Source organism: Tachyglossus aculeatus, chromosome 16 (genome assembly GCF_015852505.1).
Source record: "Tachyglossus aculeatus isolate mTacAcu1 chromosome 16, mTacAcu1.pri, whole genome shotgun sequence".
Classification (NCBI taxonomy): Eukaryota; Metazoa; Chordata; class Mammalia; order Monotremata; family Tachyglossidae; genus Tachyglossus; species Tachyglossus aculeatus.
Window position 1 is genome coordinate 29,568,751 of NC_052081.1, and position 26,064 is coordinate 29,594,814.

The following is a 26,064-nucleotide window of genomic DNA, read 5'->3' on the forward strand; positions in this document are numbered from 1 at the left end:
TGTTTTACTTAAACGTGGGCTTTAATACACCCTTAACAGGAAAGACTTCCATGCTTTAAAAAAAAGAAATACACACATACACACACCTCCACCCTTATTCCACTAATGTGAATGAAACCAAGAGGAAGCTTACCCATCCTTACTGCAGGCAGGCTAGACAGTAATCTTTATGGAGACCATAGCAGATGGTTATTTCCTGTTATGTACTAGTCAGGCCAGGAACAAGCCAAAAATCTGTGTTTTCTGCTGGAAGCATCTGAAAGTCAAAACTTATTCTGAAAAACTGCTGTTCCATTCAAGAAGCTTGGGCTAGAAAATGACCCCTTATAAACTTTACATAACACAGTAAAATGTCAAATCGAAAGGGAAGGGAAAGCATCCCTTTAACACTGTCACAAATTGTGAATAAAAAGTATCTTTAGCATATTGCTGCCTCCAGTGCTGTGTGTCACTGAAAACCTTCAGTGAATGTTTTAAGACAAAAGTCAGAAGGTGAGGAAAATGCTCTCAAATGAAAGACTAAAGACCTAACTACACAAAGTAGAGCATTCAAAACAGAATGGGGTATTGAGGGAAGTGTCTGGGAGAATTTTATGGGGAAAGTTCATTCATGTTCTTAATGTAACCTTTTGGTACAGCTAATAACAGATGAACCAACGGTTTTCCCTTAGATCTTAGTTAAAAGTGCTTTTAAAATTCCTTTTATGGAAAACTACTGTAATCTCCAATTACTAAAAAAAAATATTTGGGGCTTTTCTGCATGTCCCAAGGTTCTGAGTTTGGGGGAGCAAAAGGGGCATTTTTGGAGGCCTCCTTAGAAAGAAGGTCCACACCAAAACAGCCACGTAGGAAAACTTGAAGCCAAAAAAGCAAACTGACATGCTCTGAATCAACTCCTTGTCATGCTGGCCTTGATAAAACTCTCAGCCAGTAAACAGTGTTCTGGATCCAGCTCTGCTTGGCACCCACAAGCCATTTCCTGCTACAATCTTACATCTTTTACATTTAAAAAAAAAAAACAACTATCAACTGGTTCTCCTGAAAAATACACCTGAATATCTTGATCTATATTTTTGAAGTTCTTTGCCTCAGGTACTTACGCTTAAGAATTTCCTGCCCAAATAAAGTACAAGAGGAAAAAGAATGGCAAAGGAAACCCTTGAGGTTTCAACAGTACCTAACAGCACTAGGTGATCAACGCACCAGCTGCTCATTGCAAAACTGTTCAAGAACACAGAGGTCCTAGTCTTGCGTTGCCACTGACCAAGCAGCACACACAAACTCCCTCGCTCCTTAACTGGGGTTTCTCCAAAGCTGTTTTTTCACTTTGTCTAAACATGCAGATGTCAAGTGTCAGGTGACAGCACCATCGTAGTAACAGCTACAGCTCTGGTGGGGAAGGCTGAATCATGAAAAGTTTTTTTTTTTCAATTAGGATGTTTGCATAGTATATTTTATGTCAAGATTTTCATATTTAAACAGGGTGGACTAATATGCAAATGATCTCATTGGTGAAAAATCCATGTTTTTCTAATCCAAAGTCTAAGGGCTGCTATTTTTGGCTTAACAATTCAAAGTTGTCCTGCAGAGAGGGCTGACACTGCTCCTTTAAATGAACATTTCTTGGTTCCCTGCTTAGCCAAGAGGTTCAGTCTCCAGAGAGAGTGGCACTAAGCAAGGAAAGAGAATTACAAATATAAAAGAGGAGGGCAGAGGGAAACCTTCTCTCCCCTTCCCCACACCAACACCACCACAACCACTGCCAAAATCTAACAGGGCTCACTGCCCTATGCAGACCTCTACCAAAGCCACAAATATGTCCAACAACACCAGCCTGCGGAGAGATCCTTTCAGATAACCAATGAGAGACATGAAATGCTCCCAAGAATTTTGGACGAGGAGTGTTCTAGATACCGACAATAAATATGTGCTTAAATTTATATACATACAGAATACGTTTTGTAAAAAGGCTCTGGATGCCGGAGAATTATTCTGCCGCCACAGGGTTTTCACGCAGCTCGGTCTCCGGCTCCATGACCACGCATGCACCAGACAAGATCCGGTTTCTGGAGGCTACTGGCTAGAAGATGACATTGTGACAAAAATCCACAGGACAGACATGTGTGACCAGGAGCCATCCAGAAGTTTCTGTCAGTTCAGATCCTCAGGTACGAGTGCCTTTTCTGGAGGTGCCTTGGTCTAGATAGCTGCTGCCAGCCCACTTGCTGTAGGTGCAAACCGTGTGGCCCGGGAGTGTCACCTCTTAAAATCTCTGTGGAAAGCACAAAACACAGCACCTCCCTGAATTTCAGTTTTCATGGCCAGTTCAAAAGTCATGAAAAATCCCTGCCTGGAGTCATTTCCATGAATATTTACATATTGACTCCTGGTGGCCCAAATGGCCTCCTTTGGGAGAACCCAGCTTCTAAAACTATATCACATATGAAAGCCCAGACTTAATAATATAATGATAATGGCATTTTAGTGCTTACTGTGTGCCAAGCATTGTACTAAGTGCTGGGGTAGATATAGTAGACACAGGTTGGACACAGTCTCTGCCCCATATGGGGCTCACCGTCTAAGAAGGGAGAACATGTACTGAATCCCCATTTTATAGATGAGAAAATGGAGGCATAGAAAAATTTAGTGACTTGTCCAAGGCCACACAACAGGCAAGTGGTGGAGTAGAATCCAGGACCCTGACTGCCAGGCCCTTGCTCATTCCACTTGGCCATGCTCTTTCTCTCCTGAGATCAGCCCTCTGCAGCCCAACTTCTTAAAGAGAGAGGAATAGAGGGCAGATATGAGGGTTCCCCTGGTCCTTACTGTTCTCGCAGTGGGGCCCTTCCCAGCCTCTGCACTCGCATCGATAGCTGCCATCGTACAGAATGCAGACACCATCATTCATGCATGGGCTGGGCTTGCACAGGTTCACTGGCTGCTTGGCCTCTGGTGGAGAAAGCACCATCAGGTCACACGGATGGAGAGAGAGGGGAAGACAGGTGACAACAAGTCCCAGGCTGTGAAAGTGGCCCTGCTGGTAACAGGCCAGGCCCCAGAGGGATGGCAGGAGTGCAAGACCTCAGTGCTCCCTTGGACTAGGTATGGACCAAGTCAAAACACCCTTTGGGGCTCTCAAAAGTCATGGATTTCCTAGAGACAAAAACATACTGCTTACAACAAAAAGAACAAGTCAATGAGCCATCTGGAATACTTCCACTGGCTTGTGTTAAACCAATTTTCACGCCTACAGGGACAAGGTAACGCTGAAGGAAGGATGGATAGTGGCATTGCCAAGTCACTTGGTTTAATGTAAGTGCCATTTCCCACTGTATAGACCCCAGCCCCAAGTGCACAATGTTTCTGCCTTCTCTGAAGACACAGCCAAGGTTGGGCCTGCTCTTTTCTAGAAGGCCTCCACTCTTCCTGCCTCAGGAGGACTAATAACAGATCCCAGAGCCCAACATCAGTGTGGAGCCCCAGGGTGACGGAGCCACCGCAGCCGATCGGAGGACTGCCAGCGAGACGAGCCATCCTAACGCACTCAGCATATGCTTCTCTATCTGTCTTTGAGGAAAAACATAGCCATCTTGGCTCAGGGTACAGACACCTGTTCCCCGATTCCTCCTACTTGCCCAGGGAGCCGGGGCTGTGAGGCAATGGAAAATGAGCTCCTCTGAGGGGACCTAAGACCTGATCTTGGCTACACGTCCCCCACCCACATCGAGGGCCAGGAGGCATTTCCAGTTTCTCCAAACATCTGGACAGACTGAAGTGCCAAGTTTTCTGTTTCAAAAGCAAGTTCCAGCCAAGTGTTGACTCTTCCATGGCTCCTCTTTTCCAAAACACTCTGCCACTCTCTAATCTAGGGATAAGGAGAATTTGTCACTAGGAGGGGAGAAAGGAAAACAATATATATACCTTCGTAATTTCCCTAGCAACATAACGTGATAGGCAAATCACTGAAGTATTAAAACAATGCCTAGCCAAACTAGAAAAGTTGGAACAGAGCACTAGATTGTAAACTCTGTAACAGCATGGCCTGATTTCTACTTATACCGGGTGCTCCCTCAGGCTCAGTACAGTGCTGTACATGCTCTCCCATGCCCTGTACAGTGCTCTGCAATGTACAGAGTCAATACAGATTGATAAATACACTCCAACAAAAGGTTAGCGCCACAAGACAGGAACCTGTCATGGACAGAAAAACAATTAAAACAACAACCATAAAATGGGTCCTATCTGCTTTCAGGTAGCAGACTTCAGGACCCATAATAGGATTATTTTAGAGCCAATTAGGCTAACTGCTTTGGAATATTACTAGGAAGTAATATTCTCAGAGCTAAAAATGTTAGAAAGCACTTCACCTTCACAGATTCTGTCAATGAATGAGTCTTCATAGCTCTTGAGGTCTTTGTAGGAGGAAGCCTGGACCAGATAGCTGGGAGACCCCGCAATTCTGAGAAGGGCCTCCTTCTGAAAAGGCCCAACCCCAATCACGAGCACTGACACGCCGTTGCTTCTGAGCTTTTGAGCCGGGACGACAGCATCTTCAGTTCCTGTCCCGTCTGTAATCAGGACCACTGCCTTGCTCACCCCGGGCCGGGCTCCCTTCTGAACAGTCATCACCTCATCGTATACATGCAGAAGGGCGGTGCCGGCCGAGCCCACCCCACCGACAAATGGCACTTGGCTGACCGCCTCCAGGACACCCGACCCGGTCGGGTAGGTGTCCAGGGCAAACACCGTTTGGATCCGGCGGCCAAACACCACCAGCCCGATCTGGGTTACGTCGCGGTTGATGTCAAACCGCAGGGAGCTGCTTCTTACAAAATTCCGCGTGTGGGTGAAATTCTCGCTTCCCACTGCAGCCGAGGCATCCACCAGGTAGACCAGATCCAGCGATGGAACCTGACAGGCTGCAGGAAGAGCAGATGTGCAAGGCTTTGTCACCGGAGAGAAGCATGTGACCCAATCCCTGCAGCGCACCCCCCTCCAGGTCTGAATGGGACTTCAGTCTTCCACCCCCCTAAACCTACAGGTCCTCCTGTCAAGTTTGGCTTCCCAACTCTGCTGTTCCCTTTTCTTACAGAGGAGATGAGCTTGGAGTATTGAGGAAATGGGTTCCCACTTCGTCAGGAGAGTTTCTTTAGCAGCCCCTCCAGCGGAGACCATCTTCTTCATTTCTACCGTCAAGCAGTGGGAAGGCGGCCCCTTCAGCTCTGCTGAGTTCCACATATCCTGTGGAACACTGAAGGCCTTCACCCCACTCACATCCAGTTTCATTTATATAATATCCAAGAGCAGCTGGCTGTCCGATAGACCCCCTACAGCTACACAGAGGTCCTGCAGCCTAAAAAAGCTACAGAGATGGATACTCTGGCTCCAAAAAATACTAATTGGGTTTAAAAGTGGATCTGAAAAAGGCCTGGATTTCAGTATCTTCAAGATTTTGACTGGCACAATACTATGTATCCCTTTACAAAATCTGGTAAAATTTGTCTTCAGCAAGTCTATTTCTGCCTGCATTTCCCTCCTTTTGCACTTTGACAATGAATGTCTATTCCAGGGGGGAGTGGCCTTGATCCTCCCAACTGCCTCGTTGAAGAATGGAGAGGGGGAAACAAGACAGGTGTGAGTGTAAAGCCTCTTGAGGACAGAGATCTTGGATTGACTCTACTGTAGTCTCCCAAGGACTGAGCACAGTGCTCTGTGCACAGTAATTACTCAACAGATCCCACTTATCTGCCTGATTGCCAGCAACCGGTTCCTAAACCGCTCCAGGCCAGCGTGGGTGTGGTTAGCAGAGCTCTTCTCAGTGGTCCCCACAACTAGGTCCAGAACCAGAGGCTGCAGCTGGCAGGACTTGTCTACTGCATATGCAGGAGCTTGTAAGAAAGTGCAACAGCTACTTTCACCATACCACAGCCCCATCGTGTCACCTGGGACACCAATTCTGGCGAGTGACCTCCCTCTTGCCCTTCCTGGCCTCGTGCGCCAGCCAGGACTTTATAACAGCCAGCCAACCCCTTTCATCAGGGGGCTTTGCACTCCTTTGCTGCCAAGGGAGCAACAGGTCATCCTCACCTTGTCTGTCGAGGCTACAGATTTTCTTTTGAAGTTCTGTGATTCTGTCGAGGAGGTTCTGGGGGTCAGAGTAGGTTATCGTTCGCTTTGGGTGGCCAGTGATCTCCTGCAGCTCCGTTTCCAAGGCCTCACTGCCCACTGCGATCAGGAACAGGCCCTGGTCTCGGGCAAATCTCGCCGCCTCAGATACGGGGTCTTGCGAACCAGTGCCAGCCAACAGGACCACGACCCGTGGCTTGTCAGCGAGGACGTCGGTGACGTCCAAAGCCTCCCAGAAGCCAGGCTGGGCTACATGCCACAGGGCCCGGCCAGTCAGAGCACCTCCTTCCCCAAGGTGCAGGGCCTCCACGCCCTTCACCAGGTCAGCTGAGTCCCAGTGCTCTCCTACTGGCACAAGCACTTCCACCTCCTGGCTGTACTGGGACACTCCAACCCCGGTCGGGGAGCCCCTGCTCATGACAGACTGGATGAAGCGCTTCAGGAAAGATTTTGACTGCAGGAATGCCTCCGGGCTGGTGCCAGATGAGCTGTCCATGAGGAACAGGAGATCGACGCTGCACTCCAGGCTCAGGATGGGGGCTGAACGAATCAAAGGAAAAAAACCCTATGTGCATTCTGTCTGCAAATTCAATACATCCAGTGACAGGATATTTAGCATGTGGCTTCCCCGTAAAGGAAAGAATGTTCCAACCAGATTCTAATCCTACCCAGATATGGCCTTTGTAGCTGGCAAGGAAGGTTGTGTGCATTCAGGGTGCTCATAAAGTCCTTGTGCAACTTTTAATAACTTTTGAGGCACATAATGATAAAAAGAAGTTTTAAAAGCACAAGATCATCAAAATTCATAGTATCTTACTGCAATCAGTGGTGCCAAATTTTCCCTGGGAGTATGGAGGCAGAGGGCAGGGAGGTAAAGGTCAGCTAGGCTTGGCGAATGGCATGACTCAGAGAGCTGGCCTGGGATGGCAAGAGATTAGTTGGGGAAGGATCAGAATCTGGTGATGGCTTGGGCAGTGGCCAATGGGGACGAAAGCAGAGTGGGTAGGCTTTACTGTGCCTATCAGCCAGGTCCACTGGCCAAGTCCATGACTGGTGCCATCCCTAGGTGACCCAGCTCCATCGCTGTAGCTGAGACCAGTGGAACTGGTGGCAAAGTGGCATGGCAACTGTGGCCTCTTGGCTTTCCCTCACTTTTCAGTCCCCAGTGGACCCCTGGGCAGATCGAGGTGTTTTGAGAAGGATGGGCTCTGGTACAGGGGCAAGAGGAGCTGCTCCACCCAGCCCTGTTGAAGGCAGCATCCTCATCCTCCTGTTGGCTGAGGGCAAGAGGTGAAGCCAACATCTTGTCTCCATTGCTGATCCCCTTTTGGCTCCTATGGACAAGGCAGGCTAGTTCTGGCTGCCTGTCCTGCCCACAAAGCTGTTTGCGTGAAGCTGACGGCTTTTCCCCCTTGGTTCCAAGCCATGGGGGCATTGACGGAGCTGGCTCAAGATAGCAAGGCTGGCCATCTTCCCCACAGAGCCGGCTCAAGGCTGCAATCTTGATCTACTCCGTCTCATGGAGAAGCAGCTTGGCCTAGTGGAGATAGCCCACACCTGGGAGTCCAAAGGACCTGGGTTCTAATCCCAGCTCTGCCACTTGTCTGCTGGGTGACCTTGGGCAAGTCACTTAACTTCTCCGTGCCTCAGTTCCCTCATATGTAAAATGGGGATTAAGACTGTGAGCCCTATGTGGGACAGGAACTCTATCCAACCCAATTAGCTTGTATCTACCCCAGAGCTCAGAACAGTGCCTGGCATATAGTAAGTGCTTAACAAATACCACAATTATTATTATTATAGTTATGGACTTCAGCTTTAGGCAACAATAAACCACAATTAACCATTAGCAACATCATAGTCCTAACTCATGGATCTGAAATAAAAGTCTAGCATTTAAGGTACACCGTTTTTAAATTGATTCCAATAATCTTGTAAAAAAAACACCTTTAGAAATCATTCTTTTAAATGCTATTTAAACCTTCCTTTTAAGAACAGGTATGTTAAAAGTTAATAATAATAATAATAATAATGGCATTTGCTAAGTGCTATGTGCAAAGCACTATTCTAAGCACTGGGGTGGATACAAGGTGATCAGGTTTTCCCACGTGGGCCTCACAGTCTCAATCCCCATTTTACAGATGAAGGAACTGAGGCACAGAGAAGTTATGTGACTTGCCCAAGGTCACACAGCAGACAAGTGGCAGAGGCAGGATTAGAACCCATGACCCCTGACTCCCAAGCCCGTGCTCTTGCCACTAGGCCATGCTGCTGCTTCTTATTAAAGTTCAGAATTGCACAAGGATTGTATGAACTCCATATTTTTGAATGTCTGTACATTTCAATTTCTTAAGGGAACTTTTGCCTCCCCAAATCATGTAACATCTCAAAAGCACTAGTCGTTATAAAACTGTCAGATAGACACTCAATTTGTACCCCCAAAAGACATTTTCCAAAGTCCAAACGTGCCCCCAGGCAGAGGAATCAAACACTTACCACAGTTGGCCTCCCCTCCAAATCCCACTGGGCAGACACAATGATACGCATTCAAACCCTCTGGGACACAGGTGCCTCCGTTCTGGCAGGGTTGAGAATCACACGGACCTACAAGGATGGAAGGTGTGGGAAAGGCAATAGTTATTAGCAAACGGAGCTGTCTATCTGTAGTGAGAAAAACCCAACTGCCGAGTGTGGCACCCAAGTGTCAGTTCAGAAAGCCTAGAGATCAAGGAGGTAACCCCAGCTCAACCGGGGACTCTTGTGTGAGTGAGGACAAACCCATGTTTCGTCCTGGGATACAGAATGAGAAGAACACTGGGACAGACAATCTGGATATACCTGGACAGATAGTTCTGTAACAAACAGCCGGATGAGTTATGAAAACTTTCTTCCACCTAGAAGAAAAGAGAAAATTGGTAGAAAATAATCCATAAAACCCTTAAATGTCAACAATACAAGCAAAGCAGGAACTCAGATGACTGGTTTTTATATACTTCACACAAACAAGAGCTCCATACAGACTTTTTGAAAAGTCCTCTGACTAACTCTGCCTGAAACCGAGGCTGAGCAACTCCAAATTTGGAATTATGGTCATTTAGAAACAAAATGACTTCTTTAGCCCACTGGATTTCCCCATACAAAATTGACCCATTTTTCAAGCTTAATATATTCTGCTCCATCCATAAGGAACAATTTTAAATTAGGTGAGAATATCTCCAAGAAGCAGTTGGAAGCTCCTCTCTAGACTTTTTTTATGGTATGTGTTAATGCTTACTATGTATCAAGCACTGCTCTATGTGCTGGGATAAGTACAAATCAGTCAGGTGGGACAGGAAAGGTATTCAATCCCTATTTTACAGTAGGCACTAAGAAGTTAAATGACTTGCCCAAGGTCAACCAGCAGGCAACCCACGGAGTCAGGATGAGAACCCAAATTCTCTGACTCACAGGTCCAGGGTCTTTCCATTAGACCATGCTCCCTGCCACAGGGAACATAAACTCTTTTATATTGTACTTTCCCAAGCATATTTTCCCAAGTTCAGTGCTCTGCACACAGTAAATACTCGAATATGATTGAGTTTTCAACATCAGTAGATATCTCAGAGGATTGGCCATGACGTCCTTCATCCAAGAGTATATCCAATCAAACAGTGGTATTTATTGAGTGCTTATTCATGTGGTATTCATAGCCCCCAAGCTGACCAGCATTCCATAGCCTCCAGTCTGTTGCAAAATGACTGCTCTGAAGGTCTGTGGTAACTGCCAGCTCCTGGAGCATTTCCATCTGTAAGCATTCATTTCTTGATATTTGATTTTTTAAACAGTACTTGTTAAGCACTTACTAAGCGCTAGGCACTGTTATAAGTGCTGGGGTAGATACAAGATAGACTGTAAGCTCCTTGTAGGAAGGAAACATGCCTACCAAATTTGTTACAGTGAACTCTTCCAAATGCTTAGTACAGTGCTCTGCACATAGTCAGCACTCAATAAATTCCACTGATTGAAAGATAATCAGGTTGGACATAGTTCCTGTCCATAGGCGCCCAATTTAAGTTGGCGGGAATAGAATTGAATCCCCATTTTACAGATGAAGTAACCAAGGCACAGAGAAGTTAAATGACTTGCCCCAAGTCACATAGCAAGCAACTGCAGAGCCAGAATTAAAACACTGGTCCTCTGACTTCCAGGCCAGTGATCTTTCCAATAGGCCATACTGCTTCCATAAATACTCCTATGAAATAGGGGTCAGTGATACAAAACAGTATTGCTGACTAGATGGTGTCTAGTCAGAAATGAAGGTAGTCTTTCTGAAGGTAAAATAAGTTTACACCTAAGCTAAAAAAACAAACAACTAAGCAGGAGAATTAGACCACCTACTGATGATGTGGCATGACGTGACTATCTCTACTTGTGTACAACATGGAAATGATGGCCAATTGTGCATCAATTTCAAATAGAAAATCTAAGGCCTGTTGGCCATTTCTTTCTTAAAAATAGAGCACCACATCTCATACTATATTAGAGGAAACAGCCATAGCGAAGTTAGGCGATTTACCCAAGGTCATTCAGTAAATTAGTGGTCAACACAGAATAAGCACTGACTGGGTTTCTGCCTGCAGAAATAGCTGGAAGTGTTTGCCTTCAAGTGTTTTCCAGAACCTAAGTCTCATTTGGTTCCACACCCTGTGTTTCTCCTCTGATCCATTTTGCTGCAGAGTACATGACCCTGAAGAATTGCTTCTTCAGAGAAGCAGCGTGGCTCACTGGAAAAGAGTCCAGGCTCTGGAGTCAGAGGTCATGGGTTCAAATCCCAGCTCTGCCAATTGTCAGCTGTGTGACTTTGGGCAAGTCACAACTTCTCTGTGCCTCAGTTATCTCATCTGTAAAATGGGGATTAAGACTTTGAGTCCCCTGTGGGACAACCTGATCACCTTGTAACCTCCCCAGCGCTTAGAACAGTGCTTTGTACATAGTAAGCGCTTAATAAATGCCGTCATTATTATTATTATTATTATTATTATTTCAACCATTTTCCTTGCAGATACCGCTTTCATTTGGAGCTCACTAGGTCACACCTGAGGACCACAGAAATGACACTTACCTGTAGAATGGGCAGAGAAATGAAAACACTGTATCTGTTCTCTTTGAACCTCTCCAGCACATATAATTCCCAGCCAACTCCTTCACAGTTTCAAGAGTCTTGCGCTCACATTGGTGAGACTGAATCTTGCAGCCTGGTGTAAACGATATACATAAAAAACTATGAATCATTTTCTTGAAAACATCATTTAGCTGACATGCCTCCTGCTCTCAAAACCTGTGTCCATCCACATTAAACAAAAGCTTCTCACAATTGGCTTCTGGTCTCTTCACCCATTCTTCCCCCAAGCTAACCTAACTGTACCTCACTCTTGATTCCCCTGTCTCCAACCTCAGGTTGGAACTTCCCGCTTTTTCATTGTTCTTCCTTCTGTTTCACTGTCTGCAAATGACTTTGGTCTGTCTACCCCTTCTACACTGTAAGTCTCTTCAAGGCAGGGGACGTGCATCTCACTACTGTCGCACTCTCCAAAGAGCTGAAATAACTCACTAAGCACTCCGTAAAAATCATCAGTTGATTGATTGAGCTTACAAAGCCACACTCTACTCTCTTTCCTCTGATGGGTCTTCTGGATTCCCAGGAAGGTGAGCACTGGATTTACCTGGAGACATGACACTGCAGACTGTAGAGCTGGTGAGGGTGCTCATCAGACCATTGTAGGCATCGTCCACGTCCTCTGCAAACAATACGTGCTGCTCATTTGGCTCACTGGCCAATAGGTGTAGCTCTTCCCACCTATGGCAGAGCCCAAAACATGTGAGTCAGACACCTCAAAATGGCTCATCTCAGTCACATGTGGTGTTTCAAGTCCCCATTTGCCTAGCTCCTCTCCTTGACCCCTCCCATTGCTGCACACTGTTAGGACCAATACAGACAAACAGGGAAAAACAGAGAAAGCCAGTCAGGACCTAATTCAGACCTGAGCCCCAGTGGGCCTCAAGACTCCTTGCTCCCAACTCCACCCAGCCTTTTCAGACCGCTATCTAAGAGCACAGTCCTGTGATGGTTTTCTGATGGCTTTCCACTGTTCAACCCAATCACCATCATGCCCAACAAGGGTATTTCACCTCCACATCCACCAGGTTTCTATAGTAATTGTGGAGTAGGACTGAGCCACCAACATCCAGATGGCTTCTCAGCAATAGGTAAACTCAGTGGGTTCAGAAAGGGGTTTGAAAAGGAAAAGGACAGGAATACTGATGTCAGAGTTCCCTCGACCTGGGCAGATTTCTTGTTTTCATGCCACCTCGCTACCGGAAGTCCCAGCTGTGTGGCGGTGCCTTCTCCCAGGACAGGCTCTTACCTTGGAAACCTGACTCCCACAGCAAACACTGTGACGCCCCTGTCCTTCAGTTGTTGAGCAGGCACAGTGACATTTCCCTGGGACTTGCCATCGGTGATGAGGATAAGAATCTGGGGAACGGAGGCATTTCTCCCCCCAGGAAAACCTTTCCGGAGAATGTATTTTAGAGCGAGGCCGGTTTCGGTGCTCCCACCTCTTGAGGGAGCCAAAGGGAAAATGGGATTAATGATTCTGGAATAAGAAGCTAGGGAGGGTATGTTTCTGCTGTCTTTGTTCCCCTTCACTTATGTCTGAGTTACCCCTTTTCTTGTAATAGACGGCATACAGTAAACCACACTATTTATATCATGTCATTTCCCTCTAGACTTTAAGCGCATTGTGGGCAGGGAACATGTCTACAAGCTGTGTTATATAGCACTCTCCCAAGCACTTAGCTGAGTACTCTGCATGCAGTAAGCACTCATTAAATATGATTGACTGATTGATGCCAGTCATGAGGGATTAAATCCACTCGATCCCCATTATATCCCCCCTGTGAGGAAGCCAAGGGCTAGGACTTGCACTACCTGAAACTGTGAGTCACACACAGATAAGTGTCCAAACAGAACCCAGTTCAGCATCCCACCCGCTCACAGAATGATAAAACCAACTCAACACCACACGCTAAAGGCCACCAGTCTTCCATTCATCACAACTAAAAATCAAAAGCTCCTGCCACCCATAAGTCTCTGTTCCTCTTATTTTTCCCCAGTAAGAGTGTTCTGTGGGATTTTGACAACACCTGCCAAGGACTGATTTAGAGTCAAATCTCCCAATGGATCCAGCTTCTCCTACAACCTCCATTAGTGGTTGGAATGAAATTCCAAGGATTTACAAGCCAAAAAAAAAAAAAAACCCACCACATTTCTCCCCTGAGCACTTTCCTGATTCAAAGAGAGATTGCCCTTCAACATTCAGTGATTCTAATGAATACAGGTCCGGATGCTTATAAACCTCCCTCTTTTCACCCTACCCACAAATCAGCATACATATCTTTTTGCCAGTTAAGAAAGTCAACAATGATTTCTAACAAATTCCACCTACCCAGGAAATTCTCAAAGGGTCCTATTGACTGTGCATGTGGATCTTCTGACCTAGAACATAGCATTCAGTTGTTTGGAACCAAAAATGTGCAGAATTTGCAACTGCCTTTCTTCTCTTTGAAGGTTTGAATTGGTTGAAATTAAGACACAGAATGTGTGCAAACCAGACTTTTTTTTACTGCTTTTGGCTTAGTCTAATTGCAGTGCAACTTATGGTTCTTTATACAAATGACCATCCACTTGAAGTACTGTAAGCCCCTGTGTCTATCAACTCTATTGTTAGTCAATCATATTTATGGAGCACTTACTGTGTACAGAGCACTATGCTTGGGAGAGTAGAATATAACAATATAAGAGAAACACTCCCTGCCCATAATGAGCTTACAGTCTAGAGGGGGAGACAGACAAAGTAAATAAAGTTACAGATATGTACATAGTGCTTTGGGGCTGAGAGGGAGATAAATAAAGGGAGTAAGTCAAGATAATGCAAAAGGGAGTGGAAGGATCTCCCAAGTGCTTAGTACAATGCTCTACACCCAACAGTCACTCAATAAATAGGCTGATTCATTGTTTATGTCCCCTACTAAGGCTTCTACACTCTAAGGGTATCACTTCACAGCTGGAATACATAGCAGTGTCAACCTCCCTGCTGTTCCCTGGGCCTTTCTCTAGTTTCCCAATAATGCCTTCAGAAACACAAAGTATGGTACTGGAGGACTCAGGGTCATATTTCTCTCTGTGGTTAAAGCCAGATCACTCAATGATCAGATGGCTTTCAACTTGGCTTATAAGGTAGAGTTAATGAGTGCCTGATGGAATCCCAGATTTGTGCATTGTGGGCACAATTGCTGGCTTGGAATGGAACTATCTAATGTTAGTCTGTCAACCTCACTCAATGTCAAATGTCAGCTCATAGCCGGGAACATACGCTCAAACCACTACTCAGAAATTTTTCTGCACAGAATGAAACCATATCTGTGACTAATCCAAATCCAATCTGTGCAGCCTCAAAGTCAGTGAAGAAAAAGTGACAATGTACATCTAAACACTCCTCTGTCCCAGTGTGGAAGATTTCAGGACTATGCTGGCTCCAACTATTAATCTGGTATCTTGTTCAGTGTTCTCAATAGTGATCAAAGATGAGCCCTCACTCTGTCCAGGACACCTAATGTGCAGTATAGCTCCTTAGCTCCCTGAGGGTAGGAACCACATCTTTTCCTCCTTTACAATGTTCTCCAGGGCTCACAGTCCAGTGCTCTGAACACAGTAAGTGTTCAAATAAATACTCTAGCTGCTACAGAGAAATCCCTTATGGATAGAAAAAGATCAGTTGTCTCCTTCAAACAATTGGAAAGGCATTTTATCTGTAAAAACCTGTATCCTGTTCATTGACATCAATTAAGAATTAAGAAAAATAATTTTAACAGCACTAGAGAGAGGTTAGAAGACTGTTTCACAGTTAAGCAATTAATCAATGGCATTTACTACTACTACTACTACTACTACTACTAATAATAATAATAATGTTGGTATTTGTTAAGCACTTACTATGTGCCAAGCACTGTTCTAAGCACTGGGGTAGATACAAGGTAATCAGGTTGTCCCATGTGGGGCTCATAGTCTTCATCCCCATTTTAAAGATGAGGTAACTGAGCCCAGAGAAGTTAAGTGACTTGCCCAAGGTCACACAGCTGATAAGTGGCAGAGCTGGAATTAGAACCCTCGACCTCTGGCTCCCAAGCCCGGGCTCTTTCCACTAAACCACGCTGCTTCCCCAATTTACTGAGTGTTCACTGTTTGCAGAGCACTGTACTAAGCACTTTCACATAGAGGTTTAGTTCCAGGTCAAGCCTGAGAATCCAACCTGAGAGCCAATCCCGGACACACTGAAATGGTCTATCATCATCTCTCTGGTGTTCAGGAGAGAGGTAAAGGTTCCCAGGTAGCTTCCAAAGCACACTCTCCAGCCTACACTCTCCAACCCACTACCGGCTCCATAGAAAAAAAACAGCACAGACTCGAAAGAAGCAGTGTGGCTTAGTGGATAGCGCACAGGACTGGATGTCAGGACCAGGGCTCTAATCACAGCTCTGCCATGCGTCTGCTCTGTGACTCTGGTCAAGTCACTTGACTGAGCCTCTGTTACTTCATCTGTTAAAGATGAGAAATTAAGACTGTGAGCCCTATGTGGAACAGAGTCTGTGTCCAACCCAATTACCTTATGTCTATCCCAGGCTTAGTACAGTGCCTCACACATAGTAAGTGGATAAAAAATACCACCATTATTATTATTGTAGTTATTATTATTATTATTATTAACAGACCCACCCTCTTTTTAAAAGTGCACTGAAGCTTTCAAGTGGGTCAGATTCTTGTGAGCAACAGTGGGAGGGGAAAGCCAGACTACCGATCTTCCATCCACTCTGACTCTCGCTCCCTGCACTGGATTCACCTCAACGGCCAAGTCCCCTCAAGGCCCCACCAGGCACTTCCCAGATCATACGTACCTGAAAGCAATCTTCTTGATTTTGTGTTTTGCTTCCTGCCGGGTTAAACATGAATCCAGGGGGAACTCGAGCCACGGGGCCACGCTGAACTGAACAGCTCCCACTCGGACCTGCAAGGCGACACAGGGCAGTGTGCGTAGCAAGATGACAAGGATTTCAACGTGCATTTGTGAGCAATGAGGGGGAGGAGGAAGGCTTGTCACAGACCCCTCCAAATGCATGGGCCACATTAGCAGGGGCTCAAACTTCGCCTGTAAGCACGGGGTGGGGAACCTGAATGCAGGCACAGATTTGTGTTTCCTCAGCCCTGCTTCTGGGTTGAAATGCCTAGGTCATCTTCATTTCTTCTGCACCATGGCCCTAGAACCTAAAAAAAAATCCAAAAAAAAAAAAAAACCCATCTTTCTTTAAGCTGCTTCTCAGGGCTTCAGGCCTGAAGCAGCCACCACACCAGAGTCATCTCACCTGAACCAGGGGATATTACATCATCCTCATGGAGATGAGAAGCATCCAAACTAGGGTTTGGGAGTAGGAACAGATTAAGAGGGTCCCAACCTGGACATACCCCGGTGTTTGTATGAGATGAGTGTTATCCTCCCTCTGGTGTCCTTCCAACAGTCCAAGCGCTGCTACCTTCTTGACTCCTGTCCACCAGACCTTGGAGATGATTACAGAGACTCCTGTTGTCCTTCCCCTGATTAGATCTCAGCTCGCCCTCCTGCTTCCCTTTCTTTTGGTTCATTTACTCCAGAGGCCCCTAGTGCTAGATTCCTGGCTGTGGATGAAGGCGCTGTGCTCGACCTCCATGCCTAACCTGCTCAGGTCAACCGCCCAGCTAATCCGGAGACTCTCAGGGCCATTCAAGATGGAGTCCAGGAGGAGGAGAAGTTTCTGGCCACCCTTAAGAGAAAGAAAATTAAAGCAGCCTATAGAAGGAAGACTGAGAGAGTTCTCCCCACTACTTAGACAGCCCACATAGGATAGGGACTGTGTCTGACCTAATTATCTTGTATCTACCCCAGTGCTAGTAAAGTGCTTGACACATATAAGCGCATAACAAATATTATTGGGGAAAAAAAGATCCCCAAGACCAATAACCACTATCTGGGGAGAAATGTACCCAAGTGGTATTGGGGTGCTAGGTATTTTGCAACATGCTGCTTGCATAAGGAAGCAGTGTCTCCTGAAAGCCATGGTAAAGGGGGCAGTTTCACACATCCCAAGAAAGAGCTCAGTTAGACACCCAATGGTTAAGACACTTAATATAATTGGAAGCTGGCAAGAAAATAGTAGAGTCGGCCTCCAACGGCTCAGTGGGTGTCTCAGAAGCGAGGCACAGGGAGCTTTGACGAACTACAGTATAATCGCTATGTTATAACCATATTAGACAAGTTTATTCCTTTGCCTTTAAATGTCAAAAAGGAACTCTCTAAATATCTTAAATATACCCCTCCAAAATGGCACCGACAAAGTCTTAATTTATGTTTAATGGTTCCGCCTGTCATACGAGCCCAGTCAAACCTTAAAGCCTCCTCTGTCAGAGCCACTAAAAGATTATTATGTTTAAGGTGTGAGAGTCAAAAGCCTAAAGAATAGAGGGGTAGACATGCCCAAACGGCTCACCTGGCCCTAAATATAGGTGAGATTCCTCTGGATCCATCCCCTCGGACCCCACGGCTTCTTCTTTTGATGAAGGCACATGGAAAGGGCCAGAAAGGGAAAGAGGCTGAATACACACCTAAATACAGTGACCTGAAGTGCTACTTTACGGAATGCATTGGATATCCCCCAAAAACCTATTCACACCACAGCATCAGCTGTAAAAACTCTCCTTACCAGGTCAATGAAGCTCGCTTAATATCATCCCTTGCCCAAAGCAATACTTCAGATTTAAACGTGTATCTAGTTCCATCACAGATAACCAGGAGCATGGCATCTCTGCCCCTGCTTAGAGCCTGCCTGCAGACAGATCATTGCTCCAGTCGCAAGCCTTCTCCCACTCTCCACAGCTTCCAGGCTCTCATGAATGCTCTGCCAAGCTCTGCATATGGCAGCATTTGCCTGTCTTGGCTTTTATTTGATTCTGAGAGATGGCTCTGACTAGCCAGGGAAAGAGGCCCCAAAAGAGTTCCAACACTTCCAACCCTGTATGCGGTCCAATTTCAGGTTTATGAGGGCTGCAGAGTGCCAGCATGCTAGTTCCCGTGTTCAGGTCTTCCTGAAGACCTCAGTAAGGCTACATCTTGCACTTTGGTAACGCGACCGTTCCTTTCTCCAGTGAAGGTATTTGACCACAGAAACCCACACTAATTAAAAGCCACCTGTGCCCCCTAAATCCTGCCGGTTTCTCTAGGATTAATTGAGGAATGTTAGTTCAGGAAACCACATCCTTGCTCATATAGTAGTCAATTGGCACCTTGAACTCAAGTAATTGTAGCTTTCCTAGTAAAAACCCCACATTTCGAAAACAAGAGGGGCTGCGGTCTCCAGCCCCCAACCGCAGCTACTGACTGGGGTGAGAATTTACCAGGAGTCTTACTGACCAAGAATGCAGCTGCTGGTTAACTTGGCTACTAAAGTGCTGGGTGTACTTTCTTAGGAATTTGAGTTAAGGGGTCTCTGGTCAGGGTTTGAAAGAGACCGTGCCTCACTTTACAAGTCAAAAAGCATTTGTACTCACCCTATCTGGATTGATGTCCAAGGCATCACACAATTTAACCACAAAGTATTTGGCTCTTTCAAAGCTCCCTTTCCCAATACTGTAGGAGCCGTCCAACAGAAATAAGATGTCCACAGCGGCTGAGCACTGCATCACTGTAAGAGATGGTGGAGACACAGGGTCAGTCAACCAAGCCCAGAGCAGCCTAAGTCTAGGGAGAAGTTGGAATTCTGGAAACACATTTATCACCTCATGGCTGCGCTCCCTTACCAATTTAGAGAGCAAGAGAAGGAGCAGGACACAGAGAGAGGGAAGGTGAAGAAGGAGAGGGAAAGACAGATGAACTTTAAATATGATAGGATTGGGGCAAAGCTCAGAAATAGGTTTGCCAGCCCCACTTTCACCAGGTTAGACACTTGGCTAGTCTCCTATGTGTACCTGAGCTGGGAAAATGGTAAAGGTTTTTATCTGGGAAGAGTCTTGTGTACTGGAATTGATTTTCCTCTCCCTGGCGATTGCCCCTTTCATACTGTTTCTCTGTACCACGATGCTAAAGGAGGTGGGCAGAGGGGTGGACAGGTATAGGCCTTAGGTCATCTAGCTGGGGTATAACTGCTTGTTACCACAGATGCCTCTGTTACAGTACAAACCTGATATAAAGTGAGAGAGATTAGGCTCAAGGTTTCCTGCTTCAGATATTCCCTCTCTTTGCAGTCAAAGAAACACTCAGAGCCACATGTGTCTCCTGAAGACTTGACTTGGTCAATTAGGACAGTTGCAAAAATGTAAAGATTTCTTGCCACAGGCCTGTGTAGTCTCAATTATAGCCACTCAGCAGAATGAGAGGGAGACGTGATGGGGCAGGTCCCAGTGGCCAGTCTGCTTTTTAACCATCTTGACAAAACATCCGAAGTAGCCACAATGGCAGCATGAATTGTATCATCTGCTGAACCACCACCACTTCAGAAGGGTGACTGAAACTGTCCAAAATTACAAGTCTCAGGAATAATTTTGTGAAAGTCTGGGAATCACTAATTATTTTGGGTATTTACTTAAGCACGTATTATGCTAAGTCCTGGGGTGGGGCAAGATAATTAGACCAGACATAGTGCCTGTTCTTGTGGGGCTCAAAATCTAAGAGGCAATAGGAAGGGAGAGGAAACTGAGGCAGAGAGGTTAAGTAGCTTGGCCATGTCACAAAGGTCAGTGCTCTTTTCACTATGCCACATAGCTGTACTGACTGCTTTCTCCACTGTATTTCCTCCTCTTGTAAAATCAAGTTGGAATCACACTGTCCCCAGGGAAGCCTAATTAGTTACTAGCAACTTCCACTTTAGGAAGCAATGTCCCGTTATTCTTTCAGTCACCGCAAAACAGAACCATGGTCTGAGGGGTTGTCTTTCCTGGCTTAAATACAATCTTCTTACATTGAGCAGCTGCTGAAATCTTCATAATCGTCTCCTTGCTGGCATGGAGTTCCTGAATACACTGGGACAGGAACACTATGGAAATAAACACATAAAAAATGTTACATGCTATTCATAAAAAAAATCTTACAAGTCAGGTGAGAAATGCTAATCCTCCAGATATGATGCACACACCAATAAGTGAGAAAATAATTCTGGGGAATCAAACCTGATTTCTGTTCAATGATTTGCACTGCTAGTGGGAAAGTTGAGAGTTCTCATCTATTTTCTCAACTGCCCAACTTGGATTTACTTTAGATAGGAGTCACCTTGCTAAAATACCTAGAAGTGTAAGTAACCCTTTATCAAAACAGGCATTCACAACCCCATAACCCTGGAATTATCCTCAACTCATCTCTCTCAATCAACCTGCATATTCAGTCTGTCACCAAATCCTGCCAGTTCTACCCCGGCAAGATCTCCAGAATCCACGCCTTCCTCTCCATCCAAACAGGTACCATGCTGATCCAAGCACTTATATTCCATTTTGACTACCTCAGATTCTTCACTGACCACCCTGCCTCCTGCCTCTCCTCTCTCCAGGCCATACTTCACTCTCCTATGCAAATCATTTTTCTTAAAAAAATATATATATATATTCAGTCCATGTTCCCCCCTCCAATGGTTGCCCATCCATTTCTGCATCAAAACACAAACTCCTTACAATCAGCTTTAAGGCACTCAATCACCTTTCCCTTTCCTACCTTACCTCACTGATTTCCAACTACAATACAGCCAGCACACTTCACTCCTTTAACTCCTTTAACCTACTGTTCCTTGAGCTCATCTGCCTCACCACCAACCCTTAGCCCACGTCCTCTCTCTGGCCTGGAACTCTCTCCTGCTTCATATCCGATAGAATGTTCAGCCCTCTCCCATCCCCATTCCCCCCACCTTCAAAGCCCTACTAAAATCACATGTCCTCCAAGAGCCCTTCCCTGACTAACCTCTCATTTTCCCACCCTACTTAGCCTCCCCTCTGCATTGCCAATGCACTTATCTGTGCAACATTAAACACTTTTTCACTCTGTTTCCAGCCCGGCACTTATGTACATATCCTTGTATCTGCCACTTCTCCCATCTGTAGGTTATTTAAACGTCTGTCTCCTCCTCTAGACTGTAAGCTTAAGGGCAGAGATTCTGTCTACCAATTCTATTGTATTACACTCTACCAAGCACAGCTTGGTAGTACAGCACTGCACACAGAAACACTCAATGAATTCCACTGATTGAGCGATGCAGAATCAGGCCAGAATCCAAAAGGAAAATCTGCCTGAGTACTTTGAAACCCCATAAAACTCCGATTACACGTCTAACAAATGATATTTTAATATGAGGTACAATTGAAAAGAATGCATGAAAGGGAATTTGAATAGAGACTTAAAGCCATGAACTAAAATTTACTTTGGAAAACTACTTCGAAAAACAGATAATCTCTCCCACATCCCTGACTTACTTTCCCATTATCTTAATTGAGGAATATGGGCCCTGCAGAGGTAAAGAGCCTTCTTACTGTACCAGTAAAGAGACAGAGAGAGAGAGAGAGAGAGACAGAGAGACAGAGGAAGGAAGGAAGGAAGGAAGGAAGGAAGGAAGGAAGGAAGGAAGGAAGGAAGGAAGGAAGGAAGGAAGGAAGGAAGGAAGGAAGGAAGGAAGGAAGGAAGGAAGGAAGGGAGTGAGAGTTATCTCCTCCACCTCCTACTAAAAAAAATTCAGAGAAGTAGTGTGGCCTAGTGGAAAGAGCACTTGGCTTGAAGTTACAGAACCTGAGCTCTAATCCTGGCCCTGCCAATGCTGTGGGACCTTGGACAAGTTACTTTATATTCTTTTTGCCTCAGTTTCCTCAGCCATAAAATGGGGATAAAATCCTACTCCCTCCTACCTACACTATAAGTCCCATGTGGGACAGAGACTGCATCCAGCCTGATTGTCTTCTAATAATAATAATAATAATAAGAAGAAGAAGAAGAATGTTGGTATTTTTTTAAGTGCTTACTATGTGCCAAGCACTGTTCTAAGTGCTGGGGTAGAGAAAAGGTAATCAAGTTGTCCCATGTAGGGCTCACAGTCTTCATACCCATTTTACAGATGAGGGAACTGAGGCACAGAGAAGTTAAGTGACATGCCCAAGGTCACAGCTGACAAGTGGCGAAGCCGGAATTAGAACCCATGACTTATGGCTCCGAAGCCCGTGCTCTTTCCACTAAGCCACACTGCTGCTGCCTCTATCTTCTCTCTATCCCAGTGCTTAGTACAGCCCTTGGCAGATATTAAGTGTTTAATAAGTACCAAAACAACTACCACCACCAAAACTGGGCTCCTGCCTGAATAGCAAAGTGACCTGAGACGCTTTCAATTGGGTAGGTTGTTGGATATAAGCTTCTTAAGCTCTCCCAGAGCATGAACCCTAATGGAGCTCACTATGAAAGTAGAGCTGAGAGCAGATTATCACTTCTTTTGGGGAAGCTGCCCAGTGGGATTGCCAAGGCATGCTAAACTGCTTATGGGTAGAGAGCATGCCTACCAACTCTATTGGACTGTACTTCCAAGTGCTTAGTACAGTGCTCTGCCCATAGTAAACACTCAAATGCCATTTATTGACTGATTACTGAATCTGCAAAACAATTCTTAAGGATACTGCCTTTTAGGACACCGCCCCAATCCCTAAGTGACCCACAACTTCAAGATCAAAAGCATTTACTGAGCACTTACTGTGCGCTGAGCACGGCTCCAGGACTTTGGGGAACACACTAAAGAAACAAGATGTGATCGCAAGGTGTGATCCTGTCTCCTGGAGAGCTTACAGTTTAATGGGCTAGACAATAGACATAAAATGATGAGTATACCATAGTTAAGAGTGAGAGATAAATATAAGCAATAGACAAGAAGAGAAATGATTAAAAGATAAGTCTACAGGTACAAAGGTGGCTAATGGGCTTAACTGACTGGGAGGAGAGGGTTACTTGTTAGGAGGATTAGTTAGGGAATGCTTCCTGGAAGAGGTGTATAATTAGAAGAGTTCTGGGGCATGGGTCAAAGCTCAATGAAGCTAAGGGGAAGGGAAAGAGGGGAAGAGCATTCCAGATGGGGGAAAAATGTGTGAGTCGAGAGTACAATACTTTCCAGCAGGTTTGCACTGGAGGAGCAAAGAGCCTAAGTTGGAATACAACACAAGACAGCAGCTAGAAAAGGAGCCAACTGATAATCTTGTCATGAATTTCAATAGTGTTTTCATTTTTTTCAAAGCACATTTATATTGGGTCATTTTATTCTGTAAAGGAGGGAGAGGCAGGAACTACAATTCACATTTTACAGATAAGGACACTGAGGTCCAGGGTGGTTAAGTGACTTGCCCAAGGTCACAGAGAAGGCCAAGAGCAATGTGGTCTAGTGGATAGTAGCTGTCTGTAGTAAGCACTTAAATACCATAAAAAATGAATAATAAATTTTGGTATTTGTTAAGTGTTTACCTTGTGTCAGGCACTGTTCTAAGGACTGGAGAAAATTATAATCAGGCTGGATATAGTCTCTGTCCCATATTGGGTTCACAGTCTAAGGAAGAGGGAAAACGGGTACTGAACCCCTATTTTGTAGTTGAGGAAACTGAGGCACAGAAAAGTTAAGTGATTTGCCCAAGTTCACACAGCAGACAAGTGGAGAGTTAGGGTGGGAACCCAGGTCATCTGGCTCCCAGACCCATGCTTTATTCACTAGGCCTCACTGTCTCCATATTTATTACTACTACTGCTATGACTCATTTCTGCTTTTTTCAGTGTGCTCAGTCTCCCCATGCCTATGGATGGTTTGTCTTACTTGAAATTCTGGAATAAAATATTTCAGAGAAACAGTGCAGTGGAAAAATCATGGGCCTGGGAATCAGAGGTACAGATTTGTAAGCCCATTGTGGGCAAGGATTGTCTCTATTGCAGTACTGTACTCTCCAAGTGCTTAGTACAGTGCTCTGCATACAGTAAGTGCTCAATAAATATGATTGAATGAATGAATGAAGAGGATCTGGGTTCTAATCCCAGGTCCACCACTTGTCTGCTGTTTAACCTTGGACAAGTCACTTAGCTTCTCTATGCTAGGTTTCCTCATCTATAAAATGTGAACTCAATAGCTGTTCTCCCTCCCTCAGAGTGTGAATCCCCTGTGGGACCGGGCCTGTGTCCAATCTGTGTATAGTATATTTACCCCAGCTCTTAGTACAGTATTTAACAAATCCGACCAACAATATTATTATTATCATCATTACTAAGTAGAACAAATGGAAAGCAACATACCTTGGGAAAACAGGGAAACACAGAAAGCTTCCAACCACAGAAAGGAGACCATGTTGATCAGGCTGCAAATAAAACAGAAGAGTTAAAATTATTCCATACTCCATATACCATAGTGCTGAAGTGGAAGAGACTATCCTATCCACTCTACATACTTTAAAATTGTGACCGTTTTTGTTTTCCTCACCAATCTTCCTTTTCAAAACAGCTCCTACTCCTGTGACTACTAGGCTGGCATATTTGAGCATGCATGGCAGTTCCCTGTGGATTCCTAAGGCTCTTAACTTTTCTGTTCAAAACACCACTGACCTATACCATAAGTAGCCTATACCTCTACCACAGTGCTTTGCACATAGTAAGCGCTTAACAAATGCCATCATTATTATTATTATTGTAAAGGACTTACTTTCCATTTCTAATTACCAGACACGAATAAAGCCCTTAGTTAGCCACAAAGCACCTTCCCTATTAGTCATGAGTGGTAATTTAAAGACTTACTTCCTCTTGCTTTTTGCCTGGCTACCTTATAATTTTTGGCACAGATTCTGTTTGAGAGTTCAAATTGAGCAATATTTTTTGCCATCCTGGACCTTCCAACACTTACAACAGTGCCCAGCACTTAGAACAGTGCTTAACAAATACCATCATTATTATTATCATTATTATTGGAGCCCCTCAGGAGGTATGTAGGCCTGAGAGTTGTTTTAGCCTCAGACTGAAAAACATACAAGGACAAAAGTTTCAACAGTATACTGCTTCAGAGGCTCAAAATGAATCTAATGTACACAAGAGAACAGATTCCTGTCTCTCCTTAAATAAACCGCTGGGTTTTGCTTCTGTCCTGGTCTTGAGACAAGTTACTACCTATGACATGTCACCCCAGGACACTCAGGACTAGGTAAAAAGCTTTGTTTTTAGGACACTAACCTTGTTGTTCAGCTTTAAGCACAGCCCAACAATAAGTTATTTTGGTGTTTTTTGTAATTGCAGAATTGGAACAATCCTTTCTCTGCCTTCATTTCAATAGAGTTCATATTCCTCCCATAGTTTTCAATTCACAAGGGAGACAGCAAAGCCAAATTCTTCCAGATACACTATCCTTCCAGGTAAATTACAGCAAACGAGAATAGACAAAGAAACATACTTCAGGTGCAAACGAATATGTAGCTCCTGCCTTATATTATATCAATTGCACACACCTGAGACTCTCTTGTATTTAAACTGGGAGAGTGCAGGAAATCTAGTTAGAAACTAGTGGTTTCTAATTGAGAGTCTTCCTCTCTCTGCTTCTCTTCCCCTTTTCCTGGAGCTCTTATACTTTTTATGGTATTTGTTAAGCTCTTACTATGTGCCAGGCACTGTACTAAGCCCTCGAGGAGATAACTGAATCAGGTTAGACACAGTCCACATTCGGGCTCACTGTCTTAGTCTCCATTTTACTGGTGAGGTAACTGAGGCCCAAAGACACTTAGTGACTTGCCCAGGGTCATACAGCAGACAGGTGGCAGAGCAGGGATTAGAACCCAGGTCCTTCTGACTC

At 45.1% G+C, this 26,064-nt stretch overlaps 2 protein-coding genes across 3 annotated transcripts in view; one reads left to right on the forward strand and one right to left on the reverse strand.

The window, feature by feature from the left end:
* Window positions 1–24,585, reverse strand: VWA2 (von Willebrand factor A domain containing 2). Its single transcript, XM_038758281.1, has 13 exons — window positions 24,528–24,585; window positions 20,206–20,280; window positions 18,800–18,933; window positions 16,120–16,229; window positions 12,531–12,725; window positions 11,829–11,962; window positions 11,228–11,360; window positions 8,965–9,020; window positions 8,623–8,730; window positions 6,088–6,666; window positions 4,368–4,919; window positions 2,827–2,949; window positions 1–2,272 (listed from the first exon to the last, which is right to left on the reverse strand). The coding sequence occupies exons 1-13, from the start codon at window positions 24,577–24,579 to the stop codon at window positions 2,157–2,159; spliced, it is 2,367 nt and encodes a 788-aa protein (XP_038614209.1). The 5' UTR covers window positions 24,580–24,585; the 3' UTR covers window positions 1–2,156.
* The window catches only part of AFAP1L2 (actin filament associated protein 1 like 2), a 169,009-nt gene that overhangs the window by 113,736 nt on the left and 29,209 nt on the right, over window positions 1–26,064 (forward strand). The gene's annotated exons all lie outside the window — the stretch shown is intronic.